This window comes from Drosophila subobscura, chromosome U (genome assembly GCF_008121235.1).
Source record: "Drosophila subobscura isolate 14011-0131.10 chromosome U, UCBerk_Dsub_1.0, whole genome shotgun sequence".
NCBI lineage: Eukaryota > Metazoa > Arthropoda > Insecta > Diptera > Drosophilidae > Drosophila > Drosophila subobscura.
Window position 1 is genome coordinate 5,100,020 of NC_048534.1, and position 17,201 is coordinate 5,117,220.

General features: G+C 41.5%; 1 protein-coding gene across 14 annotated transcripts in view; it reads right to left on the reverse strand.

Moving 5' to 3' along the window:
* The window catches only part of LOC117901252 (protein sickie), a 203,087-nt gene that overhangs the window by 22,538 nt on the left and 163,348 nt on the right, over positions 1 to 17,201 (reverse strand). For 13 of the 14 annotated variants that reach the window (XM_034811942.1, XM_034811940.1, XM_034811936.1 and 10 more), the window contains 2 exons: positions 16,372 to 16,814; positions 16,151 to 16,302 (listed from right to left, as the gene is read on the reverse strand). In XM_034811942.1, coding sequence (XP_034667833.1) covers positions 16,151 to 16,302; positions 16,372 to 16,814 — 595 coding nt within the window. Of the gene's footprint in view, positions 1 to 8,517; positions 8,728 to 16,150; positions 16,303 to 16,371; positions 16,815 to 17,201 lie in introns of those variants that run through there. The other variant, XM_034811946.1, reaches the window with a different exon arrangement.

The window sequence follows — 17,201 nt, forward strand, 5'->3', positions numbered from 1 at the left end:
AGAAAACAACGTAGAGCACAACAAAGTCTTGAAAAGGGAGCGCCAGGCGCGATCTACAAAAAAAAACTAAGCGCTGTCGTTGCTCTTGAAGTGGGTATTAGGATTTTGGGTAGAAGTTTGGCAGGGCAGAAAAAATATGAGAATTTAAAGCAGAAGCTTGTCAAAGATGGGAAGAAAGAACCTAGTAAATAGATTTTTAATTAATAAAAAAGGCAGAGTCGGTAGTCACAGTCATGTGAAATGTTCAGGAATGATAAAGTGAATTGGGTTTGAAATTGGTTCATTAATTGAACTGAATTTGTGTGCTAAAAATGTAAGTAAAAGTGGCGCAAATGTGCAAAACTAACAAGTGGCGGCCTTTTAGTTAAAACCTTTGCAATTGTGTCACCAAATTATATGTAAAGGTAACAATAATTTATACAACAAAACCCTTACAGAAAAACACACAAATGCGCACAGATTGCAGTCTCAAGCATGGGCTCGGGTTTAAGGGTTTCCAGGGGGTAATCCCATCATATTTAACCCAGCTTAAACAATATTTACTTGTACCTGCATGGGGATTAACCTAATCAACAGGGTATTTAGAATTTCAGCACAGATTTTGCTACACTTTTGCTGGTCATACACATATGTATATTTTTCTTGTATCTCTACTCTGACGTTTATCGAAGTGCATTAATTAGACACGAAACCTGCTGTGTGAGAGAGGGGAGGCCAGAGTGAAGCCGCTGTCCAAGTTTTCGGCGGAACTTTATAGCATAGCGGGTGGAACCGGTCTCAAGATGAGATCGAGACGAGTCCCTCCACTCCACTCACTTCCTCACTCAACGCAGAGCAGCAGCAGCAGCAGCGGAGCAACACTTGACAGCCAGCCGTCCACAGCATATAAGCACTTTTGTGGAAATTATAAACAATTGAGGCTAATTTAAGTTTTTCGTTCATTTTTTCTTATACCAGCAAAGGCGTACATCGGATCTGGGTATATATAACAACATTAGGCATGTAACTCGAGAGGGTTTTTGTTGTGTTCATTTTCAATGGGGGGAAATGAGTTTTTTTTGCGTCAATCTGCTCGAGCATATGAGATCTTCATATAAACGATGGGGCCCGGCCAGCGAGTGAGCCAGCGAGGCAGCGAGCCTTAATGCATTTCATTAAGAGTTACTTGAGTTGCCCGGCAGGCAATTGCATTTGATTGCTGGACTGGAAAACCAATTGCATAACGAAGGTCGAAAGCAAGGGAAGAGCTTCCCCCGGCCACACAAAAAACAAGCATCTCTAATGCGGCAAAATCGCAGATAATGTCTGCTTAATGATGAAGATAAGTCTGCAGTCTATAAGCCCTCACTCTTCAAGTGTTTATTATCTCAGCACAGAGAGGGAGAGAATTTGTGAATTTAAGCGGATTTTTGTGCTTGTATCAAATAAGAGATAGACATTTGAGATAAAGAGTGTTGCTGGAGATTTCATGGTTTGAGTGCTTAAAGATACTTTGAACCGATTTTGGATAGCAACAGCTTAAAGAGTGAATGCTAATTTATGGGATAATTGCAGCTCAAAGCTGGTTAGCGACTTCAATGCAATCGGAATGGCTTGGCTTGCCTTTCTTTTTTAAGTGTTTTATATGGATACGACTTCATTTAATGCCGATTTTCTTTCCCAATTTCGTGTGTAAGTATTTGTTGGCAGCCAAATTATATTTAGTCATTGCTTTCAGCGAAATTTTATGATCAAGAATTTATATTCCTGCAAATTCCCTTTCGCTTTCGTCCTTGCCAAAAAAGATCCTAATCAAACAGAAGTTTTATTAACCTCTAGATAAAATGTAAAACAACGAAACTGCTGCACATTTTTGAGGCTCGATTTTGATGCATTTCCTCAGAATTGTTTAACAAAAACAAACCACCTTTTGAGCACGTTTCTTACCACTTTAAGAACATTTGTCTGCTCCGCTTTAAACCTTTTCAAAAAACCCAATCTCACATCTTTCATCTCTATAAACAGCCAGAGGGAGGGAGAAGAGTAGAGGCCTCTGCCAAATGTTACAATGGGATTGCTGGCACCTACACGACAGTTACAGATACATATACACAGACAGAGCTTTTTTCGGCTATGACGAGCACTCTCTGACACTAGTCGTATTATTGTCCATTGGGGATGCATGTTACGGGGGCATAAACAAAGTCGAGAGACCGCCGAACCCCCTTAACCCCAAAGCCCATTGCCCCGAAAAAATGCAGAGCCAAAAAAAAAATAATACACGATGTAGAGGAGAGAGACAGAAGGAGCGGGGGAAGAGTTTTTCATTATTATTATTAGCGATGAAGATGGGGCGCTGTAGATATATAATAAGTAGAGACAGAGACAGGGAGAGAAAGGGGGTAGAGAGTGGAGGCAGAAAACTCATCAGCATAATCAACAAAACAAGAGAGTAAAGGGGAAGCAGGCACAAATGTTGCATGCAACATGCACACGAAGAAGAGGGACGGGACCCTCTCTGACAGAGACAGACAGACAGATAGAGTGATGTGGAGTTGTCGTCATTGTTTCGTTTCGTATATGTACATATATAATAATTTCTGGTACTGTTTTGTGTTGTGTTGTGTCCATCAAGTGGACGTCTCGTCGCCGTTGCACAGATGTGCAGCAAGAGGAACTACTGTGGCCATTGTAATTATAACTGAAACTCAAGTGGAACTCCAGTTTCAGATCGCTAGGGTCTCCCGTGGAAGACTAGCGGATTACATTCTATCTTGCATGCAAACCAATAAATTTCCAATTGCATTTCATTAGCCTGCGAGCATTCAAAGCTCAAGACTGACCCCAGCCAAGGTTTCGGTTTTGTCTGATAAATTGTCTGCTGACGTGATTTGTGTACAGAGAGAAGAGAGAGAGAGAAAGAGACCCACAGATACCGTGATTCCTATTCCAATTTTCTACTGGAAATCATTTTTGATTAGATTTCTCGAATGTTTTTGTATTTTTCGTTGTTTTTCGTTTTCTGTTTTTTATTCAAATTTTCCCCAGCCAAGTGGAAGTGGTAGATGCTTTCTATGCGATTGGCATTGTCTGGACATTGTCTGGTTATTGATGGATGTCTGATGGGGATATCTATCTTCCACTACACGTACGATCGATCGATCGTTCGTTGTTGAAGTGAAGCAAGTGAAGGAAAGTGTTGCCATGATTGATAAATGTAAGAAAAAGCGGAAGAACCATTAAGTAAATTGATACTCCTGCCTACTGCATACTGACTCCTCCTGTCTTTGCTTATAGTTCAGGGCATAATGATAATTAAATTTACCAGAAACTGAAGAGGCAAAGCGAGGGGACGGACACTGAGTGGCGTGCCCCAAGAAGGGGAGCGCCTTCTGTGGAAATTCAAGCACTAAATGGAAGGCAGCGATAAGATGGAAAACGAGAAATGGAGTTGGAGTTGGAGTACGAGTTGGAGGAGCTGTTCGCTGTCCCTTCCAAGAACTACAATCATCAAGTGGAGCAGGTCGCTCTGTGATGCTCAATGGGTTCAATGTTTGTCAAACTACAATTAGAAAAGGGAAAAATGCAAAGAGGAGGAGGCAGCAGCAACAGCAACAGCAACAGAATGGGAGCCAGAGCTACGATCTAGCAGCTGCCACAATATTAGTTGCAGCTGATTAATGATTGAGTTGCTTTCCACTCCGCTCCATTCTTCGCCCGTGTTCTGCTTGTGGCACTCCTCACTCTCCATCTTTATTCTCTCTTATAAAAAGAAGTAGACAAAAAGCCGACATTAATGCCTGTTTATTGAGTGTCAGACCAGGCAAGGACGGCTGCAATTTGATGGAAGCAGCAGCTGCAACAGGCAACATGTTGCCAAAGGTGCAGCACCAATTAGACAGCAAAAAGGTGCAACGATAGGGCAAGAAACCTACAGCAGCCTTGACTCCATAATTTTCTGAATTAAAAAGGTTGGGTAGCCATTTACCTAATTATTATATTAGTTTGAAAGGCTTGAAGGGTTCTGTTCTGGAGAACTTCAGCTGGAGTTGCATTTAATTGAATGGGAATGTTGAATTGTGAAAGAGTTCTACTCTATGTAAAGATCACAGGGATGGGGAATGGCATGATTACATGTTGCTTTCAAGTGTTCCCATAAATGGAGTGAAGGGAGGAATACTAAATGGAACCTTTTCTTACTAAGGTAAGCCTTGGAAGCAGGGAGAGTTTCAAATCATCCAAAGCCTTCTCTAAGTCCTTCGTATTTTTATAGGTAGCTCAAAGACTTCTAAAAACAGGATCTTCCAGCTTGATATATTTAGGTTTTAGTTTGTTTAGGCAGTTAATAATATTATAAATGTAAACATAAATAAATGTAGTTCCCATTCTTCTCGCAAAATCCCCCATGAAAAAGAGTAAATAAATGTTAAGTAAATTACTTTACATGTCACATTCAAATCTAATGTTCCTGCTCGTCTTAGTTCCCCATTGTTCTTTATCTATTGCTTCCATGTTCATCTTTAGTCTTTAAGCACCATCTTTCAACATCTTTTAGCACTTCTTTATAATAAGATTTTCTACCATTCATTCAACATAATTCTAGGCCATTAATTTTCTCACATTTTCTTTCATTTTTCCCATGCTAATTTGCTCTTCCATTCCCCTCTCCACAATAATTTCTTGTCCCATTTCCTTTCTTGAACACACACACATATATTTGTTCCCGCTTTTCCACCAATTAAAGCAGGCCTTAGACTTCAGATTCTGAACCCTTGAACCCTTTTCTTTTACTCTAATAAAATATGTATCCCTGTGGCACACAGGTAGCGCCTCCATTAAGCATGCCAGACATGCGCCTGTGGGATTATTTCGGCTCTACATCGATCCGATCCATTGGTTCGGTCATTAGCCCTGCCTGGGACCGGGGACAGTAGCAAACGAATCGATGTGCGGGTCGAGTTGGCTCTTCATAAAATTTGCCTGTTAATTAAGTGACGCCTTACCCATGCCCTGCCCTGAATGAGCTCTCTCACGCACGTCTCTCCCTTTGTGTCTCTGCATTTAAGTGTTTCTCTGAGGTTTACTACGGGCACACACAATATGTGTTTGTCGGCTCCTAGGGCTAGAGGGCTGATCAAATATTTACATGGCATTTACATCAAACACAAACAGCCTGAAAAATGCAAAACACTCAACAGCTGCCCCACAGAGAGAGACTGTTTGGCGGCATCCAAGAAAAAAACGTTTTCACGCTCCCTTCCTCCCTGGATGTTCGACAAAAAGGTGCCAAACAGTTGGCAATGCCATTTCGAAATGGGAAAAGTGAAGAAAATTGCTGACTGCCTGCCTCTGCCTCTGCCTTTTCATATCGAGTAGGAAGTGCACAACTGGCAACTCAATGTGAAGGAATCTACTCTCCACAGGGAAAGGCATAGGCCTGAGTGGCAAAAAGTGATCTACAAAAAAAACATGTGTATCAGAAATTGCCCATCAAACTGTCAGCCGGAAATTGTTATGGACTCTTGAGATCTGTACGCGATCCAGCGATCCATGGCGGCTAATTGAACTGGAAAACTTGAACGTTGTCGACTCGAGTCGAGTCGAGGCTTTTCCTTTGCCATTTTCACACTTTCTCGATGCAAGGCACAGGCACAGGCACAGGCAGTTCAAAGAGAAACGATTATTAGAAATCACAAACAACTTCAAAGTTGTGACGCCTGCTGCCTGCTGGCAGGCAGTGTGCGAAAAATTACAAATTAAAAACTAATTTTCTTTTGCCACAAAACGCCCCTCACGCCCTCTACGCCTCTTCTACCATACTTCAGGCATGACTAATTTTGATTAGCGGCGCATGAAAATGTTCAGCAAGCCAACAAATTGCTGCTGTAGCCAAAAATCAATCTTCATCTTCGAGGCTGAAGCAGAGGCCACTAAGTTCATTCGTAATATTCTTTCAATTAAAATATCTGAAAAAGAAAACTAAAAGTTTCAGTTGCAGGAAGATTCCTCTCGCTCTCCCATACATAAATCTCGCTTTGTGCGTGGGGAGGCGCCTCTAATAAGAATTTATTACAAAATTCTTTTCAAAGTCGGAAAACAAAACAAACTAAAAATGGGCAGACAGGATACACCGCGCGGGAATGAGGGTTTGGAAAAAATGCTGGGAATTTCCTTCATTTTCTCACTTCCCGATAAAATAATTGATCGCATGCCACGCACACACACAGTCACACACGCACAGGGTAGTGCAGCCTCCCCTGCTTGAGTAGGGTGACAGCTCGCGGCAGAGACAGCTGCCAAATGCGAGGGAGAGACGATTCGGAAATTTCAGATGGATTCAGATGGAATGGTGTACAGTCCCAGATCTTATCGGATTGATTCTGCTTTTGTTTGCCCAAAAAAAAAAAAAAAAGTCATTAGCCAAAAGTCAATATGGTGTGAAATTTGGCAACAGACACTGCAGTTCCATTAGCGTGGACTTTTTAGCGTGGCACAGACAGACTTCAGCCATTCACTCAATCGAGCAAACCAACAAAAACTGCAACCAAAAAACAAACTAAAAACTGCAACAATGGATCAGACAATGTCTTTTATTATCCATTTGGCTGCTGCTGTTGTGTTTCTTCTACTCTTCTCTGTCTCTCTTGACATGTTTTTGTGCAATTTGTGTGTAGGCTACACACACAGGGGCTTCTGTTTGTTGTCTCTCGTGCATCCAAATGCATCTGACAGTGGCAGCGTGGACAGACCCCTGCAGCAGGAGGATTGAGGGTTGATTAGGGCTAACATTTAGGGTGATCGTAAAATATGAGGGTGGCTGTGACAATGACAGAGGGAGCGCGGGAGCGAGAGATATGATCAATAAAGGGAAGCTATAAAAAGTGTGTGGGCTATGGAGAGTTTATGATGGGCAGACATGCGAGTGCACGTGGAAAAAAAGGGAAACTACAAAAGGTTTTCAAAGTGGTTTCGAAACCATAAAATAAGATATTTAAGGTTTCAAATGGTTTCGAAATTATGGCATGTTTTTATGATACAAAATGTTTAGCATGCAAGATCATTCAGTAAAGTGCTTAAGATATTTTTAAATGGAAAGAAAGTGTAGATTTCGAAGAGGAAGCTTAAGAAAAGAACAAAGATCTATAATTTTCATGAAAATAATATGACATCATAATCAATAAACATATTAATCTCTAAGCTGTTTTGTTGTATGGCTTTATCTGTGCATAAAATGAACTTCCGGTAGTAAAACTGCTTTGGGAACTCTTCTAAAAAAATGCCTTAAAATGTCACTTTGTATTACAAATCTATCCAAGCAGCGTCTCGACATTTCTTTCTGATTTTCCCAGACAATTTCCTTTGCTCATTCTATCCTTTCTTTCCATTTTCTCAAGATAATCTCTCTCCGTTTCTGTTTTGTGATCACACTCACAGTTTCAGCTCACACAAATTCCCATCTATCAACGCGAAAACAAACCCCCCTTTCCAACAACTCCGCCGCCACTGTCTCTTGAACTCCTCTCTGCATTTAAATGGGATGCGCAGGTTTTTCATCACACATGCACGAATACCAAGTACTCGTAGTCGTACCCGTACTCTGTAGAACTCAACAATTTGCCCAAAAACTCATTTCGACATGCTCCATTAAACCATTTTGCCATTGTTGCACTTTGGGTTTCGCTTTTTCCCCCCGCTACGTGAAAATACTTCCGTCGCTCGCAGCACTGCACTCTGCACCTATGGAAATCTGCTTGGTGTCTGTTTAATTTGTTGCTATTTTGGTGGAAACACAAACAGATAAGCAACAAGAGCAAGAGAGAGAGAGCAGGAGAGCGAGGGGCTTACTCCATTCGCACAGCTGATGTAGCAGATTTTCCTATGGCAATAAAGTAATCTGCTGATTGTGCAATTATTGTGTGGCCCCCCCGAAGACCAAGACTGACTTCTCGGTGTAAGTTTACGTGGAGTCGAGAGAGAATGGGTAAGAGTCTGGGAATTGGTCTGCTCTGCAGACAGTGTCTGGGAGTGGAGTGCAGACTGTGTCTCTGGTCTGGGAAATGGTATACGATACCCTCCCTAGCAATGAACACGACTTGGCGACTTGGCCACTTGGCTGTGGTGTCCCCACACAGCTTCCACCTCCAAATTGTTGCAACATGCTGTATTGTTTGTTCACTTTTGCTTATCAATTATCTGTTTTTATCTCGTTTTAAACTTTTTTTTCGTTGTGTTTGTTGTTATCTTTCTGTGTCAGCAGCACACACTCTTTCTCTTTTTTTTTACAGATATTCTTTTTGGGGTGAATCTTTTGTGCTGACCGGTTCCCATAAAAATATATTCATTAATTTTTGGAATCCCTGTTTTGGATTTTTTTGCACGTCACATAAAAAACACGTTTCTCATTTGTGGCTTAGGTGGCCCCAAAGGCACTTTAGCACTTTATTTATAGATCTCTGGCGGGGCTTTGGAAATCTCATGAATGAACCTTTGATTTCTTGAAATTTGTTATATTTATTTTTGCTTGATTATTTCGCTTACAAATCTGCACTTCACGCAACACTTGAGCAATCAGTTGGATAAACAGAGGCGATCGATCGCGTATCGCGGCGTACTATCAGGTACGTTCGTCAGGGATACACGCGATCGGCATTGAGTTACAGATACTCTTTACGACCAGAAATTCAGCGAAAACGAACCGCGCTCAGATACAGATACGTGCGACGCGTCAGAAAGTTGAATTGGAAATGTTGATTCAACATGAAAATGTTGAGCAAGATCAGTAGCGAACACAAGAGAGAGAGCGTAACACAAGCAAAAGAGAGCAGAGTTAGTCGACAGAGAGCGCGCGGTCTATGATCAGCAACATGTTGATGTTGCTATTGCTGTTCTCTCGCCTGACACATGTTGCCAGGCTTATGCGTGCGTGTGGCTCGACTCCAAATGCGGAACTGTTCCGTTCTGCCTGCCACACTCGACTCCAAGGCGACTCCAAAATCCTTTTGGCAGCGACTGCCTGCTGCGACGCTAACTGCAGCAGCAGGAGCAGAGGCAGCTGCCATGACGCCAACTTGTCGGCAGCGCCAGCGATGGCGACAAAACAAATAACAGAATTGCACAGGGGAAAAAGCGAAAAAACAAAACGGGCAAAGGCTCTAAAGTGGGGGGTGGATTCTCGAAAAATTGAGATGAACCAGGACTAATGGCAGCCGAGGGCGCTACGGCACATAAGGGTGTAGCGAATATGATTTTAGTGGACGAAACGCAGCCAAGTTCCGTTGGAGACAAGGGAATAATGTAGACATATTCCTCCCTATAGGCTGGTGGGCAGAGGCGTGTGAAAAAATGACTTTGATTTTAGTGGGGATCCTCTTTTGAAGGAGCCGCAGAAGAGGGATTTCTATTCCCAAGAGACTAGGCGAAGGGAAAATAAGTATTTTCTAATGAAAGATTATTTAAAAATAGATTTATACATATATAAATATGGTTCCTAAGGAACATTTTGAAGTTTTAAGGAATTTTAGTTGGGTTTTCTGTTGATTTTAAATTTCTTTGATCAACTCCAGATGTTCCAGATTATGTATTTCTTTCCTTAAAAAATATCTATACACATCCCTAAAGGAATTTCAGTCCCATCTAATCAGATTTCAGTCTTTAAAAGTGTTTTACCAATCGCATCTAATCGATATAATTTTCCTTCATCCCACAAAGACCGTTAACCACACTTCCATCCCGTAGGGCATCTTACGAACCCTTAAAGCCGATACCAAAAAATACATATCCTGCATACAGGATATGCCGCCACAGACCAAAGTCAGGCGCCACTGTGGCGGCACTTCGCACCGTACGCATATGTATCTGTATCTGTAGCCATAGCCACAGTCGCAGTCTGTGTCTCCCTCGTCTGTGCCGTGCCCCATCGATGACTGCTTATTTAGACGTTTTGCAAAACTATGCGAAAAGCAAAAACGAAAAAAATACAGACGCAGCTTCCTGTATGGCCAGGACTTCGTCTGCGACGACAGCGACTACAACAACTCCAACGACATCGACAACAGAGTGGAAAAAATTGCAAATTTGTGTGTTGTAGATGTAAGGCCAAAGTGAAGGACAAAGTCGTGAGGCAGCCTCCCCCCGTGGCGTCATTTATTTTTGGCGCGAGACTCTGCGGCGCCACTGAAAAATTGTTCCAGCGACAATGGCCGCCAAAATCGCGACAGGGACTGGCGGAGCAGAGCATCGCAGACATAATAAAGTTGTAAAAACATGGGCAATGGCTAAAAAAAATGATTGATTATACCCTAAAAAATTGAGATAAAGTCGGGGGTTATTGGTCTTTGGAGCCTCGCCTGCAAACGTCATTGATATCAGCAGAAATTGTGGGGATTTCGCTTGGATTGGGCTGGGATTGGGCTGGGATTGGGCTGGGATTGGGGTTGGATTAAGGGATTTGGCAATAAGTTGAATGAATGCTTTTCTGGCTAAAACTATTGGCATATATAAACGATATGGGTTATTAGTAAATGCCAGAGCCAAGCAATTGATTTCTGAGTTGGAGTTAGGGTTTTGCTGTGGGGAGCTTAAGTGGTGGTTAGGGAGGACTTTAGTATCGTAAACACAAATGATGGATGATGGGGGCCACATTTCTATTAAGGAATGCGAATGTGTTTTTGGGGGTGAGGATTCAGAAAAGAATACTATCATAGAATGGAGGCAGCTGGAGTTTTTGATTGATTTTTGTATAAGAATTGATGGAAATATTTCAAATTCAAATATATAGAAAAGAACGACTGCGATTTATGAATTTGTGGAGCAGTTCTTTAATGAGAATAAGTAATATTCATTGACCACTGATCGTGTTTATCTTTTCAAATCACATTGTACATACCAATCATCAGTATAATCATAAATTATGCAGCGAAAAAAATAGGTAAAATCACTTACCTAAAAAGAAAAGAACAATAAAATAGTATGCCATTAGTTGTGATTGTTACAATAGTTCAGGAAATTATGTTTTGACAGATATACTCGTATGTGATTCTCAACCTTGAATCTAGTTGTATTTCCGCTACTTGAGACAATCAACTTGGATTGGGACAACCCATTAAACTATTTAGGTGATTGTTCAGTTTGCTAGTTGATGATTAAGTTTGCTAGTCTCAGAAATATCACACAAAATGCACAAATCTGTTATCTAAAATCTTGAATTCTACTCCAGCGGTTTCATCGAAGTTTGCTGTTAAAACTCAGCTTCATTTTGCTTCCAACTTATTCCCATTGCATGTCTCTGGCACTCGCATTTCTTTTGCCCAACTCTTCACTCAAACTAAATCCCAAAAAGACATCAGACCAGCTAGCCCTTTGGCTATCTGTATCCCGACTCAACACTCCCTCGATGCCAACTTTCGCCCCGTGCTGTGGCCGTTGTTATCAGGCTAAGCTTTATGGTAGTTCATAATGCGCTTGAAACCGATACAAACACAAATACAAATACAAATATATATCTTTTTATATACGTATATAAAACCACAAGCAGCTTATAAAACTTCCGAACCTACATCAACTTTAAACAGCTCTGAGCTCGCAGAGACGGAGAGAGAGAAAGATTGAGAGCTGCGTTTGTGTTCATGCCTCACGCCTCTCATGTTGTAGAAACCCCAATTGAGCAATCTTATCATTGACCATAAATATTAAACCACAACAACACACAGAGAAAAAACTACAGCAGAAAGAGATGCAGATACAAGTGGGGAGAGAGCGAGAGAGATAGAGATAGACAATCCAATGTTTTCAGTCCGGGAGCCACGCAATGCGGCCATTTATCACGCACTCGGAATTGACCCAAGTGACCGAAAAATAGTGGCAAAAGAGAGACGGGAGTAGACAGATACAAATACAAAGAACCAGACTTCATGCATGCCAATGTAATAACATTAAAAGCGTGATGGTACACCCTCCCCCCATAGCTTCCTCCCAGTTCGAACACACAGCGATAAGACAAAGAAGCATAACTATAAAAATATTAAAGTGCGGATCGCCTCAAGCGCCAAAATACACGCGCCAAATCTTGCACAGAGATAGAGATAGAGACAGAGAGAGAGAGAGGGGAAGAGCAATGTCAGATGACTCTATCTATCTATTGAAATGAGTGAGGATTGTGTTTGGGGAACATAGAACACGCCCTACAATGCTCGTACTCGTACTCATGCGAAGGGAAATCGATTGAATAGAGTGGGTTAGACGTTCCCCTAAGCTGTTTGCTTCTATTTTTCATTAATTGATTTCGAGTTTTGAGTGGAAACAGGCACTTCAAAGCACTTGAAAGAGGTGAAAATACTTATAGGAGCATAAAAGCTGTACATATTAGGATATGGGAATGGAAAATAGATATGTACATATGTATATTATGATATCTAACTCTAATTTGTTTGCAATTAATGTAGAGCAGAGCTGAAGCTGGTTATTCTCATAAGCGAACGGACTAGCATCCGAGTAACGATTGATTCTGAAGGAACTTTTGTAAAGTTGAATTTAAATTGTTTTTTATTTTTTATTTTAATATTTTGATTTTTTTTAAATAAATGCAATTGTTTTTTATTAAGTGACTTTTATTTTTGTTAAGAAAACAATAAAATTGTATTTATTTTTATTTTTTTATTTTTTATTCCCTAGTTTTTCAGCCTTTCCCTAATTAAAATATTTAAAATCATAAAAACTCAAACTTTAAAAACCCAATAAATATTCTCCTTTAAAATCTCCAGCATTCAGGCAACAGGAATAAAAGTTTTCAACACTCAAAAGAGAATAAAAACTAAATGCCAAAATGCCAAAAATTCTTCAACAATGTCTCACACACACATGCACATTCCACACCCACATATGAGCAGCCCATATTGCAGTACATATCCTCGAGAGCATTTCAAAAAGTTCACGAAACTGCATTGTCAGACTCTCGACACAACATTCCTCACACCCCACGTCCCCACACACACACACACACACACACACACACCATTGCAACCAATAAAAACCCAATGGAAGCCTCAGTTCGTACACCGCAAAGTGAAATTTCATGACGTTGAAGCTCCTCCACAAACTGTGTGGCGTCTGTCAATAAAGAAATATTAACAGAAGGGGAGTGGAAAAAGAGACAAAGATCCAATAGCAAATACTATGAGGCAAAACTGCTGACAGACTGCCAATAGAGATCGATAGAGAGAGACAGGCAGAAAGACAGCAAAGCAGACGGACAGCCAAGCAGACAGACAGAAAGACAAGTCATATCGACATTTATGCCATTATTATCCATAGCAGAAAATTTAATTAACGCAAAGGCATAACTTTGCACAAGACAAAAGAAAGGAAGGGAGGGAAAAGGGAAAGTGACAAGAAAAGAAAATCGACATCAAAGTCAATGGGCAATTAAAAAGTTTTATAATCCAAAGAGAAGAAGGAGACGAAGGAGAAGAAGCGAATTCCTTTTCCCGAATTGCCACAACAAAAGTAGCCAAAAAGTGTAGTTAAAAAAATAACACACACAAAAGAAAAACTTCTGAAACATTTAAAAGTTTTTATTTGATAGGTGCGGGGGGGAAAGGGAGTGGAGGAAGGAGTATGCACATATTTGCACAGTTAATTGAATTGAAAAAGGAAAGCAGCCGCGTAGACAAAAAGTGTTGCATTTCATAAGAGAAAAAAAAGCAGCAGTCACTACTTAATTTTCCACTTCAAGTTTCCGCATTATGCGACTGGCACTGGCAGCCCACACACACAGATAAATCATGTTCATGGCGACCCATTTTCCAGCGATGGAAAACCACCTTATTCGCCAGTAATCCACAGCCTCGAACCTCGAACCGGAGCCAGACTACACCATATCATGGATGGATGGTCTCTGCTCAAACAGCGATAGAACCAGCGTTTGAGCCAGAGTTAGAGTCAGGGGAAGACTCAGAGAAAGAATCTTATAAAACACTCAAAGCTCAAAAGCAAAAGAATGGAAAAGAATTCTGAACAGACATAACTTTATTGCAATTATTCCACCGTTTGCTCGACTACTTGCGACGACTTTTGTTGTTGTTGTTGTTCACTTTTATGGCTTCGGAAAGTTAGTTCCCATTCTTTTCGTTTGGAAAAATAGCTGGCAAAAAATGACATGAAACTCTTCACAAGTGCAATGAATGAATAAATGACTGAATGACCCTGCCTGCAACACAGTTGAGTGCACTAGGAAATTGGTAAAAGTTTGAACAAAAACTTTCAATCGGCTTAAAGTTTTCCATCGAAATTCCATCCATCCATGTGTCCATCAGGTTGATTTGCTGGCAATTGGCACGTACCTCGATGGCTTGACCTTGGGACCAGAGTTTCTCACACCTAACCATCAGGTGGGTGGAGGAATAGCAGGGGGGAGCAAAGATAGGGGAACTGGTGGTGTGGCAGTGAGAAATACATAAAAGATTTATACCGTCTGCCTGTCTGGCCTCGATAAATTTGATGGTGAAAGGTGTGGGTGGGTGGTGCGAGAGACTCTGCCGAGGAACTCTCTGGCCATAAAATACTTGATAGCCATTCAACATTGTAGACAGACCATAAAATACCATAATACAGCTGAGCAGCGCCCCCATTCCCCCACTCATTCGACTGGAATGCAATTCAAACTTTGTTTTATTTTGTGATGAAAATTGTTCCACAAAGTAAATTTTTCTTAAATGAAATCTACTGCCGTGGGGCGGCTCTGTTCCTGTCCACACATGAGCGTAAAATGTCACCCAAAAGTAGGCAAAAGTTGTGTGCCGTGTGCCACGCCCCCTCGTGTACTTTTGTCTGCCGCGGAAGTTTATCAGACATTTCTCCATTTCCCCACACCCGCGTGACTTTTGTTGACAACACACACACACACACGTAGATGCTCCCAAGGAGCCATTCTCTAGAAATGGGATATGACAGGAGGCGACTTGGCGGAAAAAGCTGAAAAGTTTGAATGCAAGCTGACGACTTCCTTGATAAGCGAAGCGAATGAATGAATCTCTCAAAGCAGTTTCCACCAAGACTTTTTGGCACGCCATCAGATCTGAGGCACGGAGATACTGTACAAAAAAAGCAGCACTTTTTAAGGTACTCTTGGTAGCTTGCCACCTAATAAATTGTGCCACAAAAGTACGCGGAATAACCACTTGAATTAATGGACTCTAGGCTGATGATGATGCTGTTCGTGGGGGAGCTATTGCAAGATGCGGGAGCAGAGATTAGGCACGGCCTCATTTAAATAGGCGTCTTATTTGCATGACAGTTGTAAGCCCAAAAGTGCATTTTAATTTGGAAATTACAAAGCATACTTTTGGACGAGAACAAAAATGTGGAAAATGTTTATCCTTTCAAGTCTTTTTAAAGAAATAAAAGGGTAGAAAGATCAGTGAATAATTCAATGGAAATATGCTAGTCGTTCCTCATTTCTAATTTTTACAGAGAATATAATATGAACCCATAACGATTCACCTTCGAATTAGTAATAGTTATACTAAACTATAAGTATAAGTATAGTAAATCTACCTCTTAATCATGTAATTCTTATAACCTTTTAAACAGATTCTATGAAAACTCTCTTCTCATGAGTTCGCAATAATTTAAACCATTAAAATTACGAAAACAAATGTTATGTTAACATAATTTTGCAGCTTTATTAAGCTTAGAATTAAGCTTCAAAATAGTGGCTTCAGTGGTATTTAGGACCACAAATAAACGAAACATTGAACAATAATTACCATGAAATAATAGAAAATAAATCAAGGTCTCTTCACAAGGCAGTAAGCAGTTCCATTAGACAATGCCACTCCCCATGTATGCAAACTAAACTACTCTGAATAAAAAATCGTTTCAACTGAAGAATTTATCACTTGAATACCCTCTTCGAAAACAGCAACCTTGCAACGTATAAACATTCTTTTGATATATGAAACGAATCTCTGGCTAAATCTTCCAACTGATGTGAAAGCGAAAACTTTGCAACGCATATTCACGGAATTCAAGGGCGGCCAAGCAGAAGGATTCACACACGCAGAATGCACTCATAATTCACGCAGAGAAAGAGCTTAAGCCTCAGAGCATTGCCCTTCCCATATATCCCATCCCATTCACATATCCATTTCCATTTCGTTTCGTTTAGAGTACTTACATTGGTTGACAGCTGGCTGCTTAGGCTGAGCACCTGGTCCCGTGCATCCTGCAGTTCGCGCTTCAATCTTCGTATCTCGTGGGCTTGCCGCTCCTCAGCGTTTCCATAAAGGGAACTGCCGCCCGACAGCAGCGATGCGGCACTGCCGTGCACTGCGAGGATATAGAGAAATGTTACATTAATCTGCATTTAATGCCCCGACGGCAGCATCATTCTTTTACCGTCATCATTCTTCTTGGGATAGGTGAGGCGATGTCCGCCAGTTAGACCGGATCCAGCGCCGGGTCCCATGCCCATACCACCAACCATTCCAATGGCTCCTGCGGTGGCTCCATGAGTGGGTGATAGAACCCCTGCAGCAGCAGCTGCTGCCGCCGCTGCCACTGACGCCGCAAAGGGGCCACGATTGAGGGGCGTGGGCGATGTGGGTTGGCTCCAGGCCACGGAACCTCCCACCACATTGTTGCCGGAATTTGCCTGCGTGGCCTGTGCCTGTGCCTGTGCTTGGGCCTGGGCCTGCGCTTGAGCCTGTGCCGCCACAGCAGCTGCCATTTGGGCGCTCAACACGCCGTTGGTGCCCACCGGCAGGCAGTAGTATGGCTCGATTTCCACATCCCCGCCGCGGCTCAGCATCGAGGGGTACATTTTCTCCGATTTTGTGGATCTGCAATGGAATCTCATTAGTCTCGTGTGCCAGCTCGTAATTTGACAGCAATTTTCGGGGGCATGGCATGTATGGGCGGTGTTTTCGGTGATTGACAAACGGGAAATGCATTTGCAGTTATGAGTGTTGCCGGGATGCAATTGCAAAGTGATTAAAATGGCAAAAATAAGGGATGAAAGAGGTGAGATTTCAAAGAAATGATTGAAATTATGTTAAGAAAAAGATAAAAGATGCAACTACCAATATGTAATACTCAAAAGAAACAGCAGGCAATCCAATTCCCTTATCAAAAGTAAAGAAAAGCATCAAATTTTCCAGCCCAAGACCTCACTACCTTCCATTCAAAATACAAACAGTGCCTGCCATAAAGCATCACTGATTTACTGA